This window comes from Sus scrofa, chromosome 13 (assembly GCF_054392235.1).
Source record: "Sus scrofa isolate SSC_HxYL_T2T_F1_AM1 chromosome 13, Sscrofa_HxYL_maternal_Yorkshire_Landrace_v2.0, whole genome shotgun sequence".
Lineage (NCBI taxonomy): Eukaryota > Metazoa > Chordata > Mammalia > Artiodactyla > Suidae > Sus > Sus scrofa.
Genome location: NC_139395.1, coordinates 46,633,343 through 46,653,505, shown reverse-complemented (window position 1 = coordinate 46,653,505; position 20,163 = coordinate 46,633,343). Strand labels below are relative to the sequence as shown.

Genomic DNA, 20,163 nt, shown 5'->3' with positions numbered 1-20,163 from the left:
CTTTCCTGCTTAGAGAAGTTCCTTTAGTATTTGTTGTAAGGCTGGTTTAGTGTTGCTGAATTCTCTCAGCTTTTGCTTATCTGAGAAGGTTTTTATTTCCCCTTCAAATCTGAATGAGAGCCTTGCTGGGTAGAGTAATCTTGGTTGGAGGTTTTTTCCTTTCATCACGTTAAGTATATCATGCCACTCCCTTCTGGCCTGCAGAGTTTCTGCTGAAAAATCTGCCAATAACCTTATTGGGGTTCCCTTGTATGTGACTTGTTTCTTTTCCCTAGCTGCTTTCAAGATTTTCTCTTTGTCTTTAATTTTGGTCAGTTTGATTATTATGTGTCTCTCTGTGTTCCTCCTTGGGTTTATTTTATATGGTACTCGTTGTGCCTCCTGGATTTGAGTGAGTGGTTCCTTTCCCATGTTAGGGAAATTTTCGGCTGTTGTCTCTTGGAATATTTTTTCTGTCCCCTTCTCTCTCTCTCTTCTTCTGGCACCCCTGTAATACAGATGTTGGTGCATTTAACATTGTCCCAAAGTTCCCTAAGACGTTCTTCATTTGTTTTCAATCTTTTTTCTCTTTTCTGTTCTGCATCCATAATTTCTTCTAATCTGTCCTCCACCTCGCTTATTTGTTCTTCTGCCTCCTGTATTCTACTGTTAGCTGCTTCTAGTGAGTTTTTATTTCAGTTATTGTATTTTGCATCTCTTCTTGTTTAAGTTTTATATCTTGTATCTCTTTGGTTAGTGTTTCCTGTAAGTTATCCATCTTTGCCTCCAGTTTATTTCCAATGTCTTGCATCATCTTCAGCATCAACAGTCTAAAGTCTTTTTCCTGGAGGCTGAGAATCTCCTCATTGCTTAGCTGTTTTTCTGGGGTTTTTCCTTTCTCCCTCATCTGAGTTATAGTCCTCTGTCTTTTCATTTTTATAGGTTTTTGGTGTGGTGACCTTTTTATAGATAATAGAGCTGTAGCCTCTCTTACTTCTGATGTCTGCCCCCCTTGTGGCTGAAGTCGGTATGGGGGGCTTGGTGTAGGCTTCCTGATGGGAGGGGCTGATGCCTGCCCCATGGTAGGAGGAGCCGATTCTAATCCGTCTGGTGGGTGGGGCTTAGTCTCTGGATGGGATTAGGGGCTGCTGTGTGCCTGAGGGGTCTTTAGGTAGCCTGTTTACTGAGGGCTGGGGCTGTGATCCCACCTGGATTGTTGTTTGCCCTGGGGGTCTCAGCAGCTGGCTGACGGGTGGGGCCAGATTTTCCCAAAATGGCCACCTCCAGAGAAAGGCACTGCTGCTGAATATTCCCGAGAGCTTTGGCTTAAATGTCCTTCCCTCACAACAAGCCACATTCACCCCCGTTTTCCCATGATGTCCTCTAAGAACTGCAGTCAGGTTTGACCCAGATTCCCTTGGAGATTTTGCTTTGCCCTGGGACCCAGTGCACGTGAAAGTCTGTGTGCACCTTTTAAGAATGGGGTCTCCATTTCCCCCAGTCCCGTGGCAGTCCTGCACACAAGCCTCATTGGCCTTCAATGCCAGATGCTCCAGGACTCTTTCTCCCTGTACCGGATCCTCACACGTGAGGGTTTGATGTGTGGCTCAGAACTCTCACTCCTGTAGGTGAGTCTCTGTGAATCAGTTAGTTTCCAGTCTGTGGAGCTTCCCACCCAGGAGGTATGGGGTTGTTTATATCGCGAAATCGCCCCTCCTACCTCTTGATGTGGCCTCCCTTTTGTCTTCTGGAGTAGGGTATCTTTTTTAAGGTTTCCGGTCCATTTGGGTGGAGATTGCTCAGTCTTTAGTTGTGAATTTTGTTGTTTTTAGGAGAGAAGTTGAGCTCCAGTCCTTCTATTCCGCCATCTTAATCCCCTCCTCCCAGAAATCTTAATTAAGCAAAATTTAACCCAAAAACCCAGAGGAAAAAAAAATTTTAAGTCTAATTTATCTGAAGTAATAAGAAGATGAGGTGACCCTGCACATCTGTAATACTCTACTATAGTTATGATTCCTAGAGCCTGGATTCTCCTATGGGAAGGAAGTCTGTTGACATCTGGGAAATGTTTTTTTATCAACAGAATCAAAAACTTCTGGAGTTCCTGTTGTGGCTCAGCAAAAATGAATCTGACTAGCATCCATGAGGATGCAGTTTCCATCCCTGGCCTTGATCAGTGGGTTAAGGATCCAGCGTTGTGGTTAGCTGCGGTGTAGGTCGCAGACAAGGCTCAGATCCTGAGTTGCTGTTGCTGTGGCTGTGACGTAGGCCAGCAGCTATAGCTCTTATTCAACCCCTAGCCTGGGAACTTCCACATGCTGTGGGTGCAGCCCTAAAAAGACAAAAACAAAACAACAAAAAAACCAGAATCAAATACCTCAAATAGAGCATTTTGCTTTCCTCATTAAAAGAAATAGGTATACAATGGAAAAGATAACTAATCTCTTAAGAATGCTAAAGAATTCCTAATCTATAATTTTTAAAGAAATCCTGGCTCTTTCAACATGAAAGCACTAGTGGTAATGCTAAGTGATACATCTCTATTGTTACCGAAATAAAAAAGTATATTTCTGCTTGGGTGTTATGATTTTTGATATCCTGATAATAACTACCAAGAAATGAACAATTTCCTCAGTAATTGCAACTTAACTATTTACAAATTAATAGAGCAACCCTAATATTTGCATACATATATGTAAATATTATATATACATATATATGTAACAAATAAGAATGTGTATAAAATTTAGGGTTTATCTTTTTTTTTTTTTTTTTTGCCTTTTCTAGGGCCGCTTCCTGCTGCATATGGAGGTTCCCAGGCTAGGGATCTAATTGGAGCTGTAGCCACCGGCCTACGCCAGAGCCACAGCAACTCAGGATCTGAGCCGTGTCTGCGAACTACACCACAGCTCACAGCAATGCTGGATCCTTAACCCACTGATCAAAGACAGGGATCGAACCCACAACCTCATGGTTCCTAGTTGGATTCATTAACCACTGTGCCACGATGGGAACTCCTAGCGTTTATCTTTTAACATAACCAACATTTCAAAATGAGAAAATCAGCCTGAACTGTGACTTAAGAATTCACAGGCTATATTCTGGATCCTAAAACAAATGTTAACTAATTTCCTAAATCTAATTATCTGAAAAGAAAGCAAATTAAAGGGCAGACATTTTAGGTAGAATAAACATAACCTTTTTTAATACGGCATTTCTCTGAGAGGTCTCTTAGCTTAATATTCAGGAGCCCAAAACTGTGGCAGCCATGTTCAAATCTACCATAAGTCACATTGACAAGAAAGCAAAGAGTAAGAATTAGATGAGCTGTAAAGGCAAGAACGCTACCATGCTGAAATTGAATTATTTGACTACTGACATTCCGTTTTCTGTTTCCCTCAGAAAAGATGAGCTGTCTCATCAACCTGAAAGTTTTGTGTACCTGTCGCATTTGTCTTTTGCACTTTTCTTTTTCTCCTCAAACTGTTCCAAGAGGCCTTTTGATTTTCCGACTGACAAAGGAAGAGGAAATAAGCCTCCATCTTTTGTATCTCCTCCAAACAGCTGGGGTTTTGTTTGGTACTTTGTGAAAATACTAGGTTCACTCTGTTCAATGAGAAAAACAATATCATAGCATTTCACACATAAAAATGCCTACAACATTCACTCTTTTCTATACAATGAAGGGTCACATTAAGTGCAAACTTTAATATTAGTAGTACTTCCTCTTTGTTTCATATGCACCAGAATATTAAAATAAAGCAACTTTTTTCTAATATAATTTCTGCCTTATCTCACCAAAACTATTTAAAATGTCAGCTAAAGTGGCTTAATCAACTGCAAAAATTTAAAGGCAGCCACAGAAAATTGTGCTATATTTGAGATAATGTGTTAAAGTTTTTATATTAATAAGTTCACCTCAAATTGCTCTTGCCCAGCCACTGATGAACCAGATTTGTTGATAAGTTTGACATGTAATTTCTGGCACTTGGTAAGCCATGTCTTGCATTCCAAGGCAAAGCTTATTCTGAAACATTCAGGAAGTATATTTACTCTTTCATATCACTAGGTTCCAACTTTTTTTTTTTTTTGTCTTTTTGTCTTTTTTCTTTTGTTGTTGTTGTTGTTGTTGTTGTTGCTATTTCTTGGGCCGCTCCCGCGGCATATGGAGGTTCCCAGGCTAGGCGTTGAATTGGAGCTGTAGCCACCGGCCTACACCAGAGCCACAGCAACGCGGGATCCGAGCCCTGCGTCTGCAACCTACACCACAGCTCACGGCAACGCTGGATCGTGAACCCACTGAGCAAGGGCAGGGATGGAACCCACAACCTCATGGTTCCTAGTCAGATTCGTTAACCACTGCGCCACGACGGGAACTCCCGGTTCCAACTTTTGTACTGAAATAGAGCATACTTTACTAACTGAAATCACTGATCTAAACTTACTCATTAAGTCTCTATTTGATGCAGTTAAATCTGTGTATAAAGTTAAATCTGGTTCTAAACCAAAAAAAATAAACATATAAAAATATTTCTGACTCACAAAAGAAGATAGGCTGGTCTAAAAAAGTCACAGACTCAAGAGACTCTTTCCCTCATTCTGGCCCTTATTCATCAATTTAGGCCTCAGAATCCTTATCTCCTTCAAGGATAATGTGGCATAGTAGACTAAATTTCACAGAACACTTGAAGTTTCTTAGGAAAAAAATGTCTATGTAAAATAAAATCTATGTAACTTTATTCCTGTTTTTCTTCTTTTTTTTTTTTTTTTTTTGGCTACACCTGTGGGTATGTGGAAGTTCTCAGACCAGGGATGGAACCTGCACCACAACAGTGACCCTAATCACAGCATTGACAACGCTGGGTCCTTAACCACTAGGCCACCACAGAACTCTATTCCTAATTCTTCCTAATTCTCTAAAGTTCTTTTTTCTTTGTTGTTGTTGTTGTTGTTGCTATTTCTTGGGCCGCTCCCGCGGCATATGGAGGTTCCCAGGCTAGGGGTTGAATCGGAGCTGTAGCCACCGGCCTACACCAGAGCCACAGCAACGCGGATCCGAGCCGCATCTGCAACCTACACCACAGCTCACGGCAACGCCGGATCGTGAACCCACTGAGCAAGGGCAGGGACCGAACCCGCAACCTCATGGTTCCTAGTTGGATTCGTTAACCACTGTGCCACAACGGGAACTCCCAAATTTTTGCAATTTTTTTTTTTTTCTTTTTGCCATTTCTTGGGCTGCTCCCGTGACATATGGAGGTTCCCAGGCTAGGGGTTGAATCGGAGCTGTAGCCGCTGGCCTACGCCAGAGCCACAGCAACACGGGATCCGAGCCGCATCTGCAACCTACACCACAGCTCACGGCAACGCCGGATCCTTAACCCACTGAGAGAGGCCAGGGATCAAACCCACAACCTCATGGTTCCTAGTCAGATTCATTAGCCACTGCGCCACGGCGGGAACTCCTAAAGTTCTTTTTTCTTATTGAGTATTCACAAACAATAGTATGACTAATCTTAGAAAACATCATGCAATATTTGGCACTCCCTAGGAGTGGTCAAGATAATGGCACTATTCTATATTGTTTTAGTAATGTAAGAAAATGCAACTATGAATATGTTTTCTATTTTAGACTACCAAGTCAAATGAGTCACCAATCATACTAATCTATTTAGGTGAGATGTACAATTCTGAAATATAATCCAGTAGAATAAGTCTTTACAGTTTATCTCCATAATGACTGTGAAACGTGCAAAGAAATTCTGAAAATCAGACTTACATCCAGAGAATTCTGTTGTGACTGTTTTGGATGTCTCAAATGGACACCAAAGTCCAAGGGTGTTGACAGGGTCTCTGAACTTTCTGGACAGAACTGGGATCCAAAAAGGAACTGGGAATCACTGAGACTGGAGTAATCAGTCTGATTATTATTCCAGTTAGATGACCTAGTAGTCCTGAAATTAAGAAAATAAAATCATATCAAATGGACAAACATCTTGATCAAATGAAACCATAATTCTGAACTATTTCAGGGAGATCCCGCTGAGGTGTGGTTAAGGATCCAGTATCCTCTCTGCAGTGGTGCAGTTTTGATCCCTGGCCAGCACAATAGGTTAGGGATATGGTGTCGCTGCAGCTGTGGCATAGGTCGTAGCTTTGGCTTGGATTGGATCTCTGGCCCAGGAACTTCCATATGCCTTGAGTGCTGGGGGAAAAAAAACAAAACCTATATTGGAATATTCTGGGCAGAATGTTAGCTTGTTTTGACTCCTGGTCCCCTGCGCACTGCCAGTACTACCTATAATGAAACAAATTCTGAATGCCAGACATTTGATTACAACAATCTAGGAACAATCAAATAGAAATTCATACACTAAGGACAAATACCATAATTCCGGGGAGTTCCCGTCGTGGCGCAGTGGTTAACGAATCCGACTAGGAACCATGAGGTTGCGGGTTCGGTCCCTGCCCTTGCTCAGTGGGTTAACAATCCGGCGTTGCCGTGAGCTGTGGTGTAGGTTGCAGACCTGGCTCAGGTCTTGCGTTGCTGTGGCTCTGGCGTAGGCCGGTGGCTACAGCTCCGATTCGACCCCTAGCCTGGGAACCTCCATATGCCGCGGGAGCGGCCCAAGAAATAGCAACAACAAAAACAACAACAAAAAAGACAAAAAAAAAAAAAATACCATAATTCCTTGTACAACAACACTGTAGGCTATAACATCATTTTGGAAATCAACATTCATAAATTTTTTAGGAATTCAGAGAATATTGTCTTTTTATTGAAATATAATTGATTTGCAATGTTGCTCCGATTTCCGCTGTACAGCGAAGTGACTCAGTTATACATTTATATCCCAGGAGATTAGATATGGTTCCCTGTGCTATATGGTAGGACATTGTTTATCCATTCTAAATGCAATAGTTGGAGTTCCTGTAGTGGCTCAGCAGGTTAAGAACCCAACATAGTGTCCATGAAGATATGAGTTAGATCCCTGGTCTTGCTTAGCAGGTTAAGGATCCAGCAATGCTGCTGCAAGTTGCAGTGTAGGGCATAGATGCCGCTTGGACCCTGTGTTCCTGTGGCTGTGGCATAGGCTGGCAGCTGCAGCTCCGATTCAGCCCTTAGCCTGGGAACTTCCATATGCTGCAGGTGTGGCCATAAAAAGAAAAAAATAAATATGTTTGTATCTGCTAATCCCAAACTCCCACTCCATCACTCCCCCTCCCCCTCCCACTTGGCAACCACAGATCTGTTCTCTATGTCTGCGAGTCTGTTTCTGTTTTGTAGATAGTTTCATTTGTGTCTTATTTTTTTGTCTTTTTGTCTATTCTGGGGCCGCACCCCTGGCATGTGGAAGTTCCCAGGCTAGGGGTCCAATCGGAGCTGTAGCCACCGGCCTATGCCACAGCCACAGCAAGGCCAGATCCGAGCCACGTCTGCGACCTACACCACAGCTCATGGCAATGCTGGATCCTTAACCCATGGAGCAAGGCCAGGGATCGAACCCACAACATGGTTCCTAGTCAGATTTGTTAACCACTGAGCCACAACGGGAACTCCTGTGTCATATTTTAGATTTCATATATAAGTGATATCATATAGTACTGTCTTTCTTACTTCATTTGATACGATAATCTCTAGTTGCATCCATGTTGCTGTGAATGGCATCATTTCATTCTTCTTTATGGCTGAGTAGTTTTCCATTGTACATACATACGTACCACATCTTCTTAATCCATTTGTCTGCTAATGGGCATTTAGGTGTTTCTGTGTCTAGGCTATTGTGAATAGTGCTGTTATGAACATAACAGGCCATATGTCTTTTTGAATTACAGTTTTGTCTGGATATATGCCCAGGAATGGGACCACTGGATTAAATGGAAATTCCATTTTTAGTTTTCTAAGGAACCTCTATATTGTTTTCTGTAGTGGTTATACCAATTTATGTTTCCAACAACAGTGTAGGAGGGTTCCCTTTTTGCCACACCTTCTCACATTGTTTTTAGACTTATTAATGATGGCCATTCTGACTGGTATGAGGTGGTACCTCATTGTAGTTTTTTTTCTGTTTTGGCCACCCACAGCATGTGGAGTTCCCAGACCAGATAACAGATCTGAGTTGCAGTTATCTGTGCTGCAGCTATGGCAATGCCAGGATCTAACCTGCATCCTAGCACTGCAGAGATGCCACTGATCCCATTGCATGACAGTGGGTACTCCCTTCACTGTAGTTTTTACATTTCTCTAATAATTAATAATTAGTGATACTGAGCATCTTTTCCCATGTGCCCACTGGCCTATCCATATGTCTTCTTTGAAGAAATGTCTATTTAGGTCTTCTGCCCAGTTTTTCAACTGGGTTGTTATTTTTGTTGATTTATGTGAGTTATTTGTATATTTTGGAGATTAAGCTCTTGTTGGTTGCATGATTTGCAAATAGGTTGTCTTTGTTTTTTGATAATTTCAATTGCCTTGGGAGACTGATCTAATAAAACATTTGTACAATTTATGCTTGAGAATGTTTTGCCTATGTTCTCTTCTAGGAGTTTTATGGTGTCAGGTCTTATGTTTAAGACTTTAAGCCATTTTGAGTTTATTCTTGTGCATGGTGTGAGGGTATGGAAAGCACTGTCTTTTAAGAGGCTGAATTTGTTTATTTCCAAGGGAATAGATAAAAAATAAAATATAGCATATGCACATAACTGATGGAGTAATAGACACATAAGCTAGATTTACATATAACCATGTGGATAAGCCTCAAAAATATACTTTTGAGTACGGAAAGTAAATACTCAATGAACTCTCTCATATATCAGTGTAAACTTATAAGCCTACATCATACACATTAAACAAGTATGTAACTGAGTGTGTATAAGTTTAATTGGAAGGGTACACATTAACTCTCCTAGAGTGTATGTCTATAGGGAAGGAAAGGAGCAGGACTGGAGGGAGAGGAGGAACTATAATACCACGAACACAAGATAAATACGGACTAAATGTTTGCATCCTTCCCAAATTCCTATGTTGAAGCCCTAATCTCTATTGTGATGATTTTTGAGGGCGGTGCTTAGGGTTAGATGAGGAGAGGTGGTTAAATCCTCATGACAGGAGTTCCCATCGTGGCTCAGTGGTTAACGAATCCGACTAGGAACCATGAGGTTGCAGGTTTAATCCCTGGCCTTGGTCAGTGGGTTAAGAATCTGGCATTGCTGTAAGCTGTGGTGTAGGTTGCAGACATGGCTTGGATCCCACGTTGCTGTGGCTGTGGTGTAGGCTGGCGGGTCCTAGCCTGGGAACCTTCATATGCCATGGGAGCGACCCAAGAAATGGCAAAAAAAAAAAACAAAACAAAAAAAACACCTCATGACAGAATTACTGTCCTTGTAAGAAGAAACACCTAAGAGCTTGCCCTCATTCTTTCCCCAAAGGAGTCCTCACCAAAAACCAATCATGCTGGCATAGGGTTCTAGGACTTTCAACCTCCAGAACTGTGAGAAAATTAATTTCTGTTGTTTAAGTTGTCCAGCTTATTATACTTTGTTATGGCAGCCCAAGCAGACTAATATAGGCCTCATCCAGACTGAAGAATATGATCAATTGAGATCTGCACATAGGAAGGGCCATTAAAAATTGTTTTTTGGGAGTGGCATAGTGGGTTAATGATCTGGCTTGTCTCTGTGGTGCTGCTGGTTCAATCCCCAAACTAGTACATTGGGCAAAGGATCTGGCTTAAGGATATGGTGTAGGTCGCAGCTGCAGCTTAGATTCGATCCCTGGCCCAGGAACTTCCACAAGCCATGGATATGGCCCAAAAAATTGTTTTTCAAGTGAGGTGTTATTCTCTTTCATACTTTTAGTGTCTTATCCTTGTTTGTTTTAAACTTTTAGCTGTGGACTTCCAAATTGCTTCCCATGGATACTTATGCCAGTCTAAATCTCACATATGAAGGGATAATGATATTGATAATGATACATTCACACTTGAACACAGTGTAGTGAGCCTACTATAGAGATAGCACGTAAGTAGGAGACAGTAAAACATACAGACTTCCAGTTTTTACTTGAAAGACATTGCAGTAACAGTTTGTGCTACTTAATGCTGTTGTGTAACCCAAGAAAACATGCTTTTCAATAACACACACACATGCAGATCATTCCTTTTCCAAATGTTAAATTTAAAATAGACAGCACAGGAGTTCCCGTCGTGGCGCAGTGGTTAACGAATCCGACTAGGAACCATGAGGTTGCGGGTTCGGTCCCTGCCCTTGCACAGTGGGTTAACGATCCGGCGTTGCCGTGAGCTGTGGTGTAGGTTGCAGACGCGGCTCGGATCCCGCGTTGCTGTGGCTCTGGTGTAGGCCGGTGGCTACAGCTCCGATTCCACCCCTAGCCTGGGAACCTCCATATGCCGCGGGAGCGGCCCAAGAAATAGCAACAACAACAACAACAACAACAAAAGACAAAATAAATAAATAAATAAATAAAATAGCACAGGAGTTCCCATCGTGGCTCAGTGGTTAACAAATCTGACTAGGAACCATGAGGTTGAGGGTTCGATCCCTGACCCTGCCCAGTGGGTTAAGGATCCGGCATTGTCCTGAGCTGTGGTGTAGGTCCCAGACACGGCTCAGATCCCACATTGCTGTGGCTCTGGCGTAGGCAGGCAGGTACAACCCCAATTAGACCCCTAGCCTGAGAACCTCCACATGCCACAGGAGTGGCCTCAGAAAACGGCAAAAAGACAAAAATAAAATAGCACACACACACACACACACACACACAAAATAAATAAATAAATAAAATAAAGGCATTCCCATTGTGACTCAGTGGTTAACGTATCTGACTAGAAACCATGAGGTTTCGGGTTCAATCCCCGACCTTGCTCAGTGGGTTAAGGATCTGGCGTTGCTGTGAGCTATGGTGTAGGTCACAGACATGGCTTGGATCTGGCATTGCTGTGAGCTGTGGTGTAGGTCACAGACATGGCTTGGATCAGGCATTGCTACGGCCGTGGTGTAGGACGGCAGCTATAGCTCCGATTAGACTCCTAGCCTGGGAACCTCCATATGCCATGGGTGCGGCCCAAGAAAAGACAAAAATAAAAATAAAAAATAAAAGAAAATAGATAGCATGTCTAAGCCAAAGGAATAATCATATATTGATACAAGACAAAAAGAAACGCTACTTGTTCAGAACAGAAAAGAGAAATTATTTTGACTCATAGAATCATTTTCTAAGATTAGCTAAGGTAATGGACTGCACACATATATTATAATATGGGTTGCATAATCATTGCTTAAAATAGCCAAATAGCTCCCTGTGACTTCCCTCTTAGGTCAAAGAGAATAATTAACTGGGCTGGAAAAGAAACAGCTCTGTGAGCCTACAGGAGTCATGAAGAATTTTTACATTTTAAAGCTAGGATGGAATTAAACATAGATTTTCCCTTACTCTGTATCAACTACAGATACTTTTTTTTCTTTTCAGGAAATAAAAATAATAAGGTTCTAGGTTTTTGCTGTTTTTGGAAGGTGTTAGGAAGAAAAGAAACCATCCAATGATAAAAGAATACCAAAAACAACTGGAAATCCCTTAATATATACTACTTCTCGGGAACACCCACTAAGTTAGCAATGGCAGGCCTACTGCATGGCTGGTGGACACGAATATAAGTACCTCAGTGGAGTGGTAGAGGGGGAAATATCTCAATGAGCCCTCTCAACAGTTGGAGTAGTTCTGGAGCTCCTGCTGTGGTTCAATGGTAATGAACCCAACTAGTATCTATAAGGATGCTGGTCTGATCTTTGGTCTTGCTCAATGGGTGAAGTATCCAGCATTGTCGTGAACTGTGGTATAGGTCACAGACACAGCTTGAATCCTGTGTTGCTATGGCTGTGTGCAGGCTGGCAGCTGCAGCTTTGATTTCATCCCTAGCCTGGGAATTTCCATATGCCATAGGTGCAGCACTAAAAAAAACCCCTGAAAAACAAAAAACATACAGTTGGAGTAGTTCTTAATTTCATGATATCTGCAAATTGTACTACACAATTGAATATGTATCTGAATATTGAATTGAATTTGTTCCTTGCTGTTTCAATAGCAATAGCTCCAAATAAAGCGAGAGTTTCCAGATGTTGGACAGTGTCTTAACTCTCACAGGCCTCCTAGTCAGTAGGTCTAGTGCTAGACAGAGTCATTGTTCAGTTAACACACATTGATGAATTGACATTGCTTTTATAATCAGAAAATAGGCAAAAGAAGAAGACAAATATGGGAGGGTACAGTGGTGACAAGTGAGGGGAAGAGAAGGGGAAGAAGCTATATGGGATAAGTCTATTATTATAAACCAATAGGAAGGGGAGCCTGTTTCTATGAAATCAATACAACTCTAAGATCCTCTTAAGTATCAGAGTATATAACCAGAAAACTTACCCAGAACCTGAGGGAATACTGAGCATCTCTTTGATATTCCAGACATTAAAATTCATGTCTTATGATTATTCCTTTTAAAAAGAAGAGAGGAATATTAAAGTGTTAATATAGTATAATTTTTTCTCCAAAGATTACTTTGCTGGTTAACTATTATATGCAGATGAAAATATTTCAGCAGTTACATTCTTATCCACTTGGCAAAAATTCCCATTATCTATGTGCCAGAAACAGGTTTTGTAGGTTTGTGTGTGAGTGTGTATGTGCAGTTAAATCACAAACAAATTCCCCTCCTTAACACCAGAGAGAGCCCAGCCACCTGTGAAACAGTAAATTCGCCTTCATCCTCTGCTCTCTTGTTTTCTTCTGCCACTCTACTAATATACTTTTAGGAAAAGACCAATAACCTCTTTTATTGCCTGATACAATGAATGACTTAATCTGTAATCTAGCCCAAGGAGACTAGTTCTTCTCAGTCCATAGGATATTGGAATGCCAAGAGAGCTGACTTTGGGAAGTAAAGAAGCTAGCTGAGGAATTCCCACTGTGGCTTAGTGGAACCTGACATAGTCTCCTCAGGGATGCTGGTTCAATCCCTGGCCTTGCTCAGTGGGTTAAGGATTCAGCATTGCTGCAAGCTATGGCGTACGTTGCAGATGTGGCTCAGATCCAGTGCTGCTGTGGCTGTGGTGTAGGCCTGCAGCTGCAGCTCCAATTCGACCCCTAGCCTGATATCTTCCATATGCTGTGCGTAAGGCCCTAAAAAGGAAAAAAAAAAAAAAAAGAATCTAGTTGAAGAGTTATTGCTTTGGGCAAATGTGCCGTCCTACACCTCTTAACCGAAGTTTCCTATTCTGCTCAATCCTACACGCTGAGTAATATAGTTCATTATGATGATCATAGAGCCTGGATTTTATGAAACAAGCCCAATTTCTAAATTTCGTCCTTCTGATCCCACAGAACATTCGTATTTTTCAGATAATATATTACCATGAGGACATCAGAAAATGATTCCCACTCATATCAGTTCCCCAATATAGATCTAGATAAAATGAAATATAAGTTCTGAACAAATAGACATTTTAGTATACTTTTCATATAATTAAACCTTAGAGAATTTCTGTTACGTTGAAGTGTGACTTGTTACAATAACAATTAAAAAATAAAATTAAATGAAAATGGGAAAAACCAAAGCAATCTCAACAACAAAGCAAAATGAAACAAGCAAGGTAATGATTGAGCCCCACAGAGAGGGTTTATTTCTTGTGCCTCTAAACATGGTAACATGACTCCACATCCCTAGTGGAACAAGTACTAAAGAAAAAAATGAGCAACACAGGAATCTGTGTATCTGTTTTCAGTAACCATAGTGAGGAGAGGGAAAAAAGAATATATTTTTATATAAAAATATTTATAAAAATTTTGGGGGAGTTCCCGTTGTGGCTCAGCGGAAACAAATCTGGCTAGGAACCATGAGGTTGCAGGTTCCATCCCTGGCCTCACTCAGTGGGTTGAGAATCTGGTATTGCTGTGAGCTGTGGTGTAGGTCTCAGACACGGCTTGGATCTGGTGTTGCTGTGGCTCTGGCATAGGCTGGCGGCTACAGCTCTGATTAGACTCCTAGCCTGGGAACCTCCATATGCCTCACATGCCGCCCTAGAAAAGACAAAAAAAAATTTTTTTTTTCTATCAAATTTTGGGATTCAAAATTTTCAGTGTATGAGAAAAGAGATACAAATGAAAAAATAACAAAGCTAAACAAAAAACTTTTTATAAAGGTTTGAAATAAATTGAAACTTACGTTTGAAATAAATTCAAATCCTACGTTTGAAGTAAATTGAAAAACCATTAACTCTCTTTTTTTTGGCTGCTACCAGGCATATGGAGTTCCTGGGCCAGGGATCAGATCTGAGCTGAGCAGCAGTCATGACCGATACCACAATGCCTGCAGCAAAGCTAGATCCTTAACCCACTGTGCCAGGGATTGAACCTGTGTCCCAGCACTGCAGAGATGCCACTGATCCTGTTACACTACAGCAAGAACTCTGAAAATTCATTAAATTTTTTTTTGAAAAGTCATTAACTCAATGTATTTTTCTCCTTAAAAATATGTTTCATAGCTCTGTCCACTGAAAATGCCAGGAAATAATGACTAACTTTGGTATCCAGCTTTGTTTTTTTATGTTTGTTTGTTTTTGCTTTTTAGGGCCCCACCTGCAGCTTATGGAAATTCCTAGGCTAGGGGTCAAATCGGAGCTGCAGCTGCCAGCTTATACCACAGCCAAACCAATGCAGGATCCTAGCCGAGTCTGCATTCTACATCACAGCTCATGGCAATGCCAGATCCTTAATCAAGTGATCAAGGCCAGGGATCAAACCAGAATCCTCACGGAAACTAGTCGGATTCATTTCCTGTGCACCTCAGTGGGAACTGTAGCACCCAGCTTTTGGTCTTGAATATCCTCACTAAAAGGACCAGGTCTGGGGCAGGAAATGTGCAAGATGAGTCTCAGATATCTTGTTATACCAGAGAACCAGGAAGTTCTCAAAGACTACTGGGGCCAAAGACTGCTGGAGAGCTAACTTGGCAGGGGGCTTGGGGGTGGATTGGGGTGGGGGCTTTCTCTGCTAAGTTTGTAATTATATTTTAAAAATTTTGGAGGATGGGCAACCAACTCATTATTCTAAAAACTGAATAATGAAGATATTCATTTATCTTTCTTACCTACCTAGTACAAACCGTACCTTGGTGTAACCAACACGATATAAAAAAGGTTGTTTTGTTTGTTTGTTTTTACTTTTTTGGCCATCAACAGCACAAGGAATGATCCCTACACTGCAGCTGCAGCAAGGAGGGATCCTTTAACCCACTGTGCTGGGCTGGGGATTAAACCTGCATCCTGGAGCTGTACAGATGCTGCTGGTCCCACTGTGCCACAGCAGGAACTCTGGAAAAGTTCTTCTTTATAGAAGTATTCCAGCTAATGAACACAGAATGGCAGAATTAGAGTATCACCATTTGGGAGCCCTAAGAAAATTAAATGATCTCGTAAATGATCATCAATGCCTGCTAAAACCAAGACGTGAAGGGCTGATAGGGTACTTGATAATGGATTGATCTTTTCATCACAAAAAAAGACCCAGACTTAATGTGCACCTCCTGATAAGGTTCTACAGGAGGTTCCCAACAGTATCAAAGAAGTATACTCACCAAAAATATTGAGCCTTAATTTGATTAAGCAATCATCAAAAACCTTGAGAGTGGGAAATTCTACAGTTAAATTCTATTTTTTCAACCCATAAAAAGCAAGAAACTAGAAGGGGTGGAAGACTATAGATGAAAAGGGATGTGTGAGGCACATCAACCAAGTACAGTTGATCTTTAAACAATGCAGAGGTTAAGGGTGCTGACCCTCCGTACATTTGAAAATCTAGTTATATGTAGTTCCACATCCCAGGACTCAGTGAACTGCTTGTGTAGTATTATAGCATTTACTATTGAAAAAAACTTATGTATAAGTGGACTTATGGAATTCAAACCTGTGTTTTTCAAGGGTCAACTGTACAGGTCCATTTATTTTGGATCCTGAATTATAAGAAAATAGGGAATTTTAAACATTGACCAGCTACTTAATGATATGAAGAAATTGTCATTTTGGTGTTCTTGCTATGGCACAGTGGGTTAAGAATCCAACTACAGCAGCTCGAATCTTGGCAGAGGCACAGGTTCAATCCCCAGCCTGGGAACTTCCATATGCCATGACCATTAAAAAAAAAGAAATTGTCATTTTAAGTATGATGATATTTTGGTTATGATAAAACACTATATACATATATAAGTTTTAAATAGATAAAATTAATATTTTTGTGTTTTGCTTTAAAATAATGGAGATGAGCTTGTGGAGCTGGGGAGGAGTACACACTGGCCTTGGGTTGATAATCGTTGAAGCTAGGTGACAGGTATAATGGAGATCATTAACAATCTCTGTAAGTTTGAAATTCCCCACAATAAAAGACTAATAAATGGATAAATACCCTGGATTAGCCGACAACTCCCAAAGTTGTTACCTCCAGCCCAGACCCCTCTCCTGGACATCAGACCCCTATATTCAACTGCTGACTTGACATCTATATTTGGATGACTAATGTGCACTTCAAATTTAACATGTCCAAAACCAAGGTCATCATCTTTCCCCTCAAATATTCTCCACTTACTCTTCCCGTTCCAGTTAATAGCAACTTCATCGTGCCGGTTGCTTAGGCCAAAAGCCTCTTTCTCACATCCAGTCTTTCTCACATCCAGTCTTTTAGCAAATACTAAGGTAATTCCTTCAAAACAAGCCAGAAATTTAACTGGGTATCCTGTATTTTTATTTGGTAAATCTGACAACCTTATTCCACTGCCACAAGCTTGAATTACTATAATCCAAAATGGTCTCCCTGATCTCATCCTTGTCCTACTCTATAGTCCTCTCTGAGAAGCAAAGTTACTCTAACCCTAAGTTAGATCATATTACCACTTTGCTCAAACTCCCCACTACAAGCCAGAGTTCTTTTTTTTTTTCCCTGTCTCTTCTACAATCTTCCCTTAGCTTTGCTTCTCTCCTATCTACACTCCATTGCACACCTTTATGGAACTGCTCCCTATTGCTCTCCTTTGCACATGAGCTTCAGATCCCTTTTCCATTCTGTTCCTCCTTCTTGGCTTACTCCTTCCTCAAATATCAGCATTAATAGGCTGTCCCACCTCCTTCAAGTATTCTCTCAATTTATTCAAAATTGTAACACTTCAGTAATCATAAAGTCTCTCCCCTGCTTTTTCTTCAAAGCACACTATCATTTTAACATGCTATATATTTTATTAATTTATCTTAGTTTTTCTGTCTCAGCATGCACACCCGTACCTACCAGAAAGTAATTTTAAGCTCTTTTTTTTTTTTTCTTGTCTTTTTGCCTTTTCTAGGGCCGCTCCTGCGGCATATGGAGGTTCCCAGGCTAGGGGTCAAATCGGAGCTGTAGCCACCAGCCTATGCCAAAGCCACAGCAGCGCGGGATCTGAGCCGCGTCTGCAGCCTACACCACAGCTCACAGCAACGCCATATCCTTAACCCACGGAGCAAGGCCAGGGATCAAACCCGTGACCTCATCGTTCTTAGTTGGATTCGTTAACCACTGAGCCACGACGGGAACTCCTAAGCTCTTTGAGCATAGAAATTTTTGTCTGTTTCATTCACTACTATAGTCTCAGAATCTAGAAATTGTGCCTGGCACATAATAGGTGCTCAGAAAATATTAAGTAACTAAATGGGAACTAAATTAGGACAATGGAGCAAAACTTCCCAAGTATCCACGAATTTAAATATATGATTGTTTTCAATTAGTACATTTCAAGTTCCTAGATCAGCAGACTTTATTATATATTTTAATAAAGGTGATGAATTGAAGTAAATATGGGATTCTTATTTTTACTTATTTGATTGTCCAAATATTTCTTTCTCCTATCCAAACTAACAATTTCCTCCATCTAAGGTCTAAATTTATAATCCAGACAATTTTATACATAGCCCTACAAGGCCATTATTATAACATCTAGATGATAAATCCTCTATTGTCTTCCATTTCTCTTTATGTTAATGGAGGAGAGTAATTTATAGCATGTGGCTTGGGGTTTATAATAACTACTCCCCAGTTTCCAGACCTAATTTCTCTTATCAGTTTTTTTTTTTTTTGTCTTTTTTTAGGGCAGCACCAGCAGCATATGGAAGTTCCCAGGCTAGGGTTTGAAACAGAGCTGTAGCTGCCAGCCTACACTACAGCCACAGAAACACAGTATCTGAGCCGAATCTGCAACCTATACTACACCACACCACACTTCATGGCAACACTGGATCCTCAACTGGATGGAGGCCAGGGATCAAACCCGTGTCCTCATGGATACTAGTCGGGTTTGTTAACCACTGAGCCACGATGAGAACTCCTCTTACCAGTTTTCTTAAATGTAATTGAAGTAATTCCATGGTTATACCCACCCCACAATGTTTAACGACCACCTGGGACTTGATGATCTCGGTCACTGTGCATTCACCTGTCACCGTGCTATCTGTATACACGCTTTTATATTCCCATCTGCAGAGACCCCTCTCCTTGCAGATACTAGTACAACACTAGTAATGAAAAGGTAATCATTCCTAGGTAGGACCCTAGCCATTCTAAAGTAAATGAAAACTGAAATGCACACATTAATAACTTCCAAGGGCAGAGTTCTCTCCCTCTCTTATCCCCTAAACTCAATAATGGAAGCTTAAAAGGCAGGGAAAGTTTTCTGTGCACCGTGGGGAACGGGGCTATTCCCCCAAGAAGGGCCTTGGCACAGTGATGGGCAGTGGGAATACGTGGGCTGAAAAGGGTGTCCTAAGGGGCACAGAGCCCTCCTATCTGACCCCATCTTCAGCTCTGAGAATCCTGAGACCACAGTGCAAGGCCATCCAAGTGCCACTACAGCTCCTCCACTTGGCTGCAGGAAAATCTGGTCCCTTCCTCAGACTTCATGACCCCTCTGACTTCAACCAGGCCTGCCTCAAACCTGACACAGTCACTTTCTCTCATCTTCAGCCTCTTCTTTTCTACCAGGAGACATGCTCTGGGCTCCTGGACTAAATCATTCCTTGTCTTTTCCAGAGACCTCCAAGGGATTTCCTGTAATCATAGTCAAAGACCATTCCCAGGAGTTCCTGTCACTCAGCGGAAACGAATCTGGCTAGTATTCAGGAGGACACAGGTTGGGATCCCCAGCCTCAGTCCATGGGGTAACGATCCGGCGTTGCCCTGAGCTGTAGTGTAGGTCAAAGACGCGGCTCAGATCCCGCGCTGCTATGGCTGTGGCATAGGCCAGCAGTTGCAGCTCCTATTTGAACCCTAGCCTGGGAACCTCCCCATATGCCGCTGATGCAGACCTAAAAAAAAAGAAAAAAGAAAAAAGACCAATCCCATTGGGATTCCCTGGGTTTTGGTTCACCCTAACTTCTGGGGCAGACTCTTTTCTTTGCCTCTCTGAGGCAGGCCGGGAGACCATGGACCCTAGGGCATCTGATGAAAATAGCTCTCCAAGGGTAAGCACTTAAGTCAGGTCTCCTTGAAGAGCCAAGGCAGTTTTTCATCACAAGGAAAGAAAGGGTGACTAGGAACTCCAAGGGAAGACTCAAGGGGAGAGGCCAGCGCCCTCGGAAAATCCTTTAGATCCCTGGGAATCCCGAACCTATCCGGAAAGCCCTGACAGTTCCTCAACCCTAACCCCACCTTCACCAGACTCTTCTCCAGCCCACCCCACCCAAACCCGAAATGCCGCCACCTCTGAGGATGGGAGCACGCCCAACCTGGTGATCAGCCTGGAGGTCACTAAGTCCCACGGAGATTGCCTAAGCGTACGTGGCCACGCCCCCAAGGCGCACTCTGACCAATGAGAGTTAATCCCTGCTCCTTGGGCCAGCCCCCGCCGCCACTAGCAACTAACGGTTTTAACGGTCTTAACGGTTTTAACCGTTCATCATTTAATCATTGGCCAGCCTTGGTGGCCTATATTTCTCCACGTGTCACTGTGTGAAATATACTGCCCATGCACAACTCACAAAAAGAACCCTCATACCTCTACACTTACACCCTGCAGCCCACCCACATATCGCCAATGCAAACCCTCTCAGGAGTCACTTTATGCACAATAGTTATAGATGGCTTTTGAAGTCATGAAATAAGATGAG

The 20,163-nt window shown here is 41.9% G+C and overlaps 1 protein-coding gene across 6 annotated transcripts in view; it reads right to left on the bottom strand.

The window, feature by feature from the left end:
• IHO1 (interactor of HORMAD1 1) overlaps nucleotides 1-19,908 on the bottom strand; it is a 42,275-nt gene extending 22,367 nt beyond the window's left edge. Inside the window, exons 1-5 of one of the 6 annotated variants that reach the window (XM_084988304.1) lie at nucleotides 19,783-19,908; nucleotides 16,625-16,738; nucleotides 12,413-12,483; nucleotides 5,759-5,933; nucleotides 3,422-3,585 (exon numbers count right to left, since the gene is read on the bottom strand). In XM_084988304.1, the coding sequence (XP_084844430.1) occupies nucleotides 3,422-3,585; nucleotides 5,759-5,933; nucleotides 12,413-12,468 (395 nt within the window). In that variant the 5' untranslated portion in view covers nucleotides 12,469-12,483; nucleotides 16,625-16,738; nucleotides 19,783-19,908. Of the gene's footprint in view, nucleotides 1-3,421; nucleotides 3,586-5,758; nucleotides 5,934-12,412; nucleotides 12,484-16,624; nucleotides 16,739-18,438 lie in introns of those variants that run through there. The other 5 variants (XM_084988305.1, XM_005669538.4, XM_084988307.1 and 2 more) reach the window with 5 other exon arrangements.
• Between the last annotated feature and the right edge of the window lie 255 nt (nucleotides 19,909-20,163).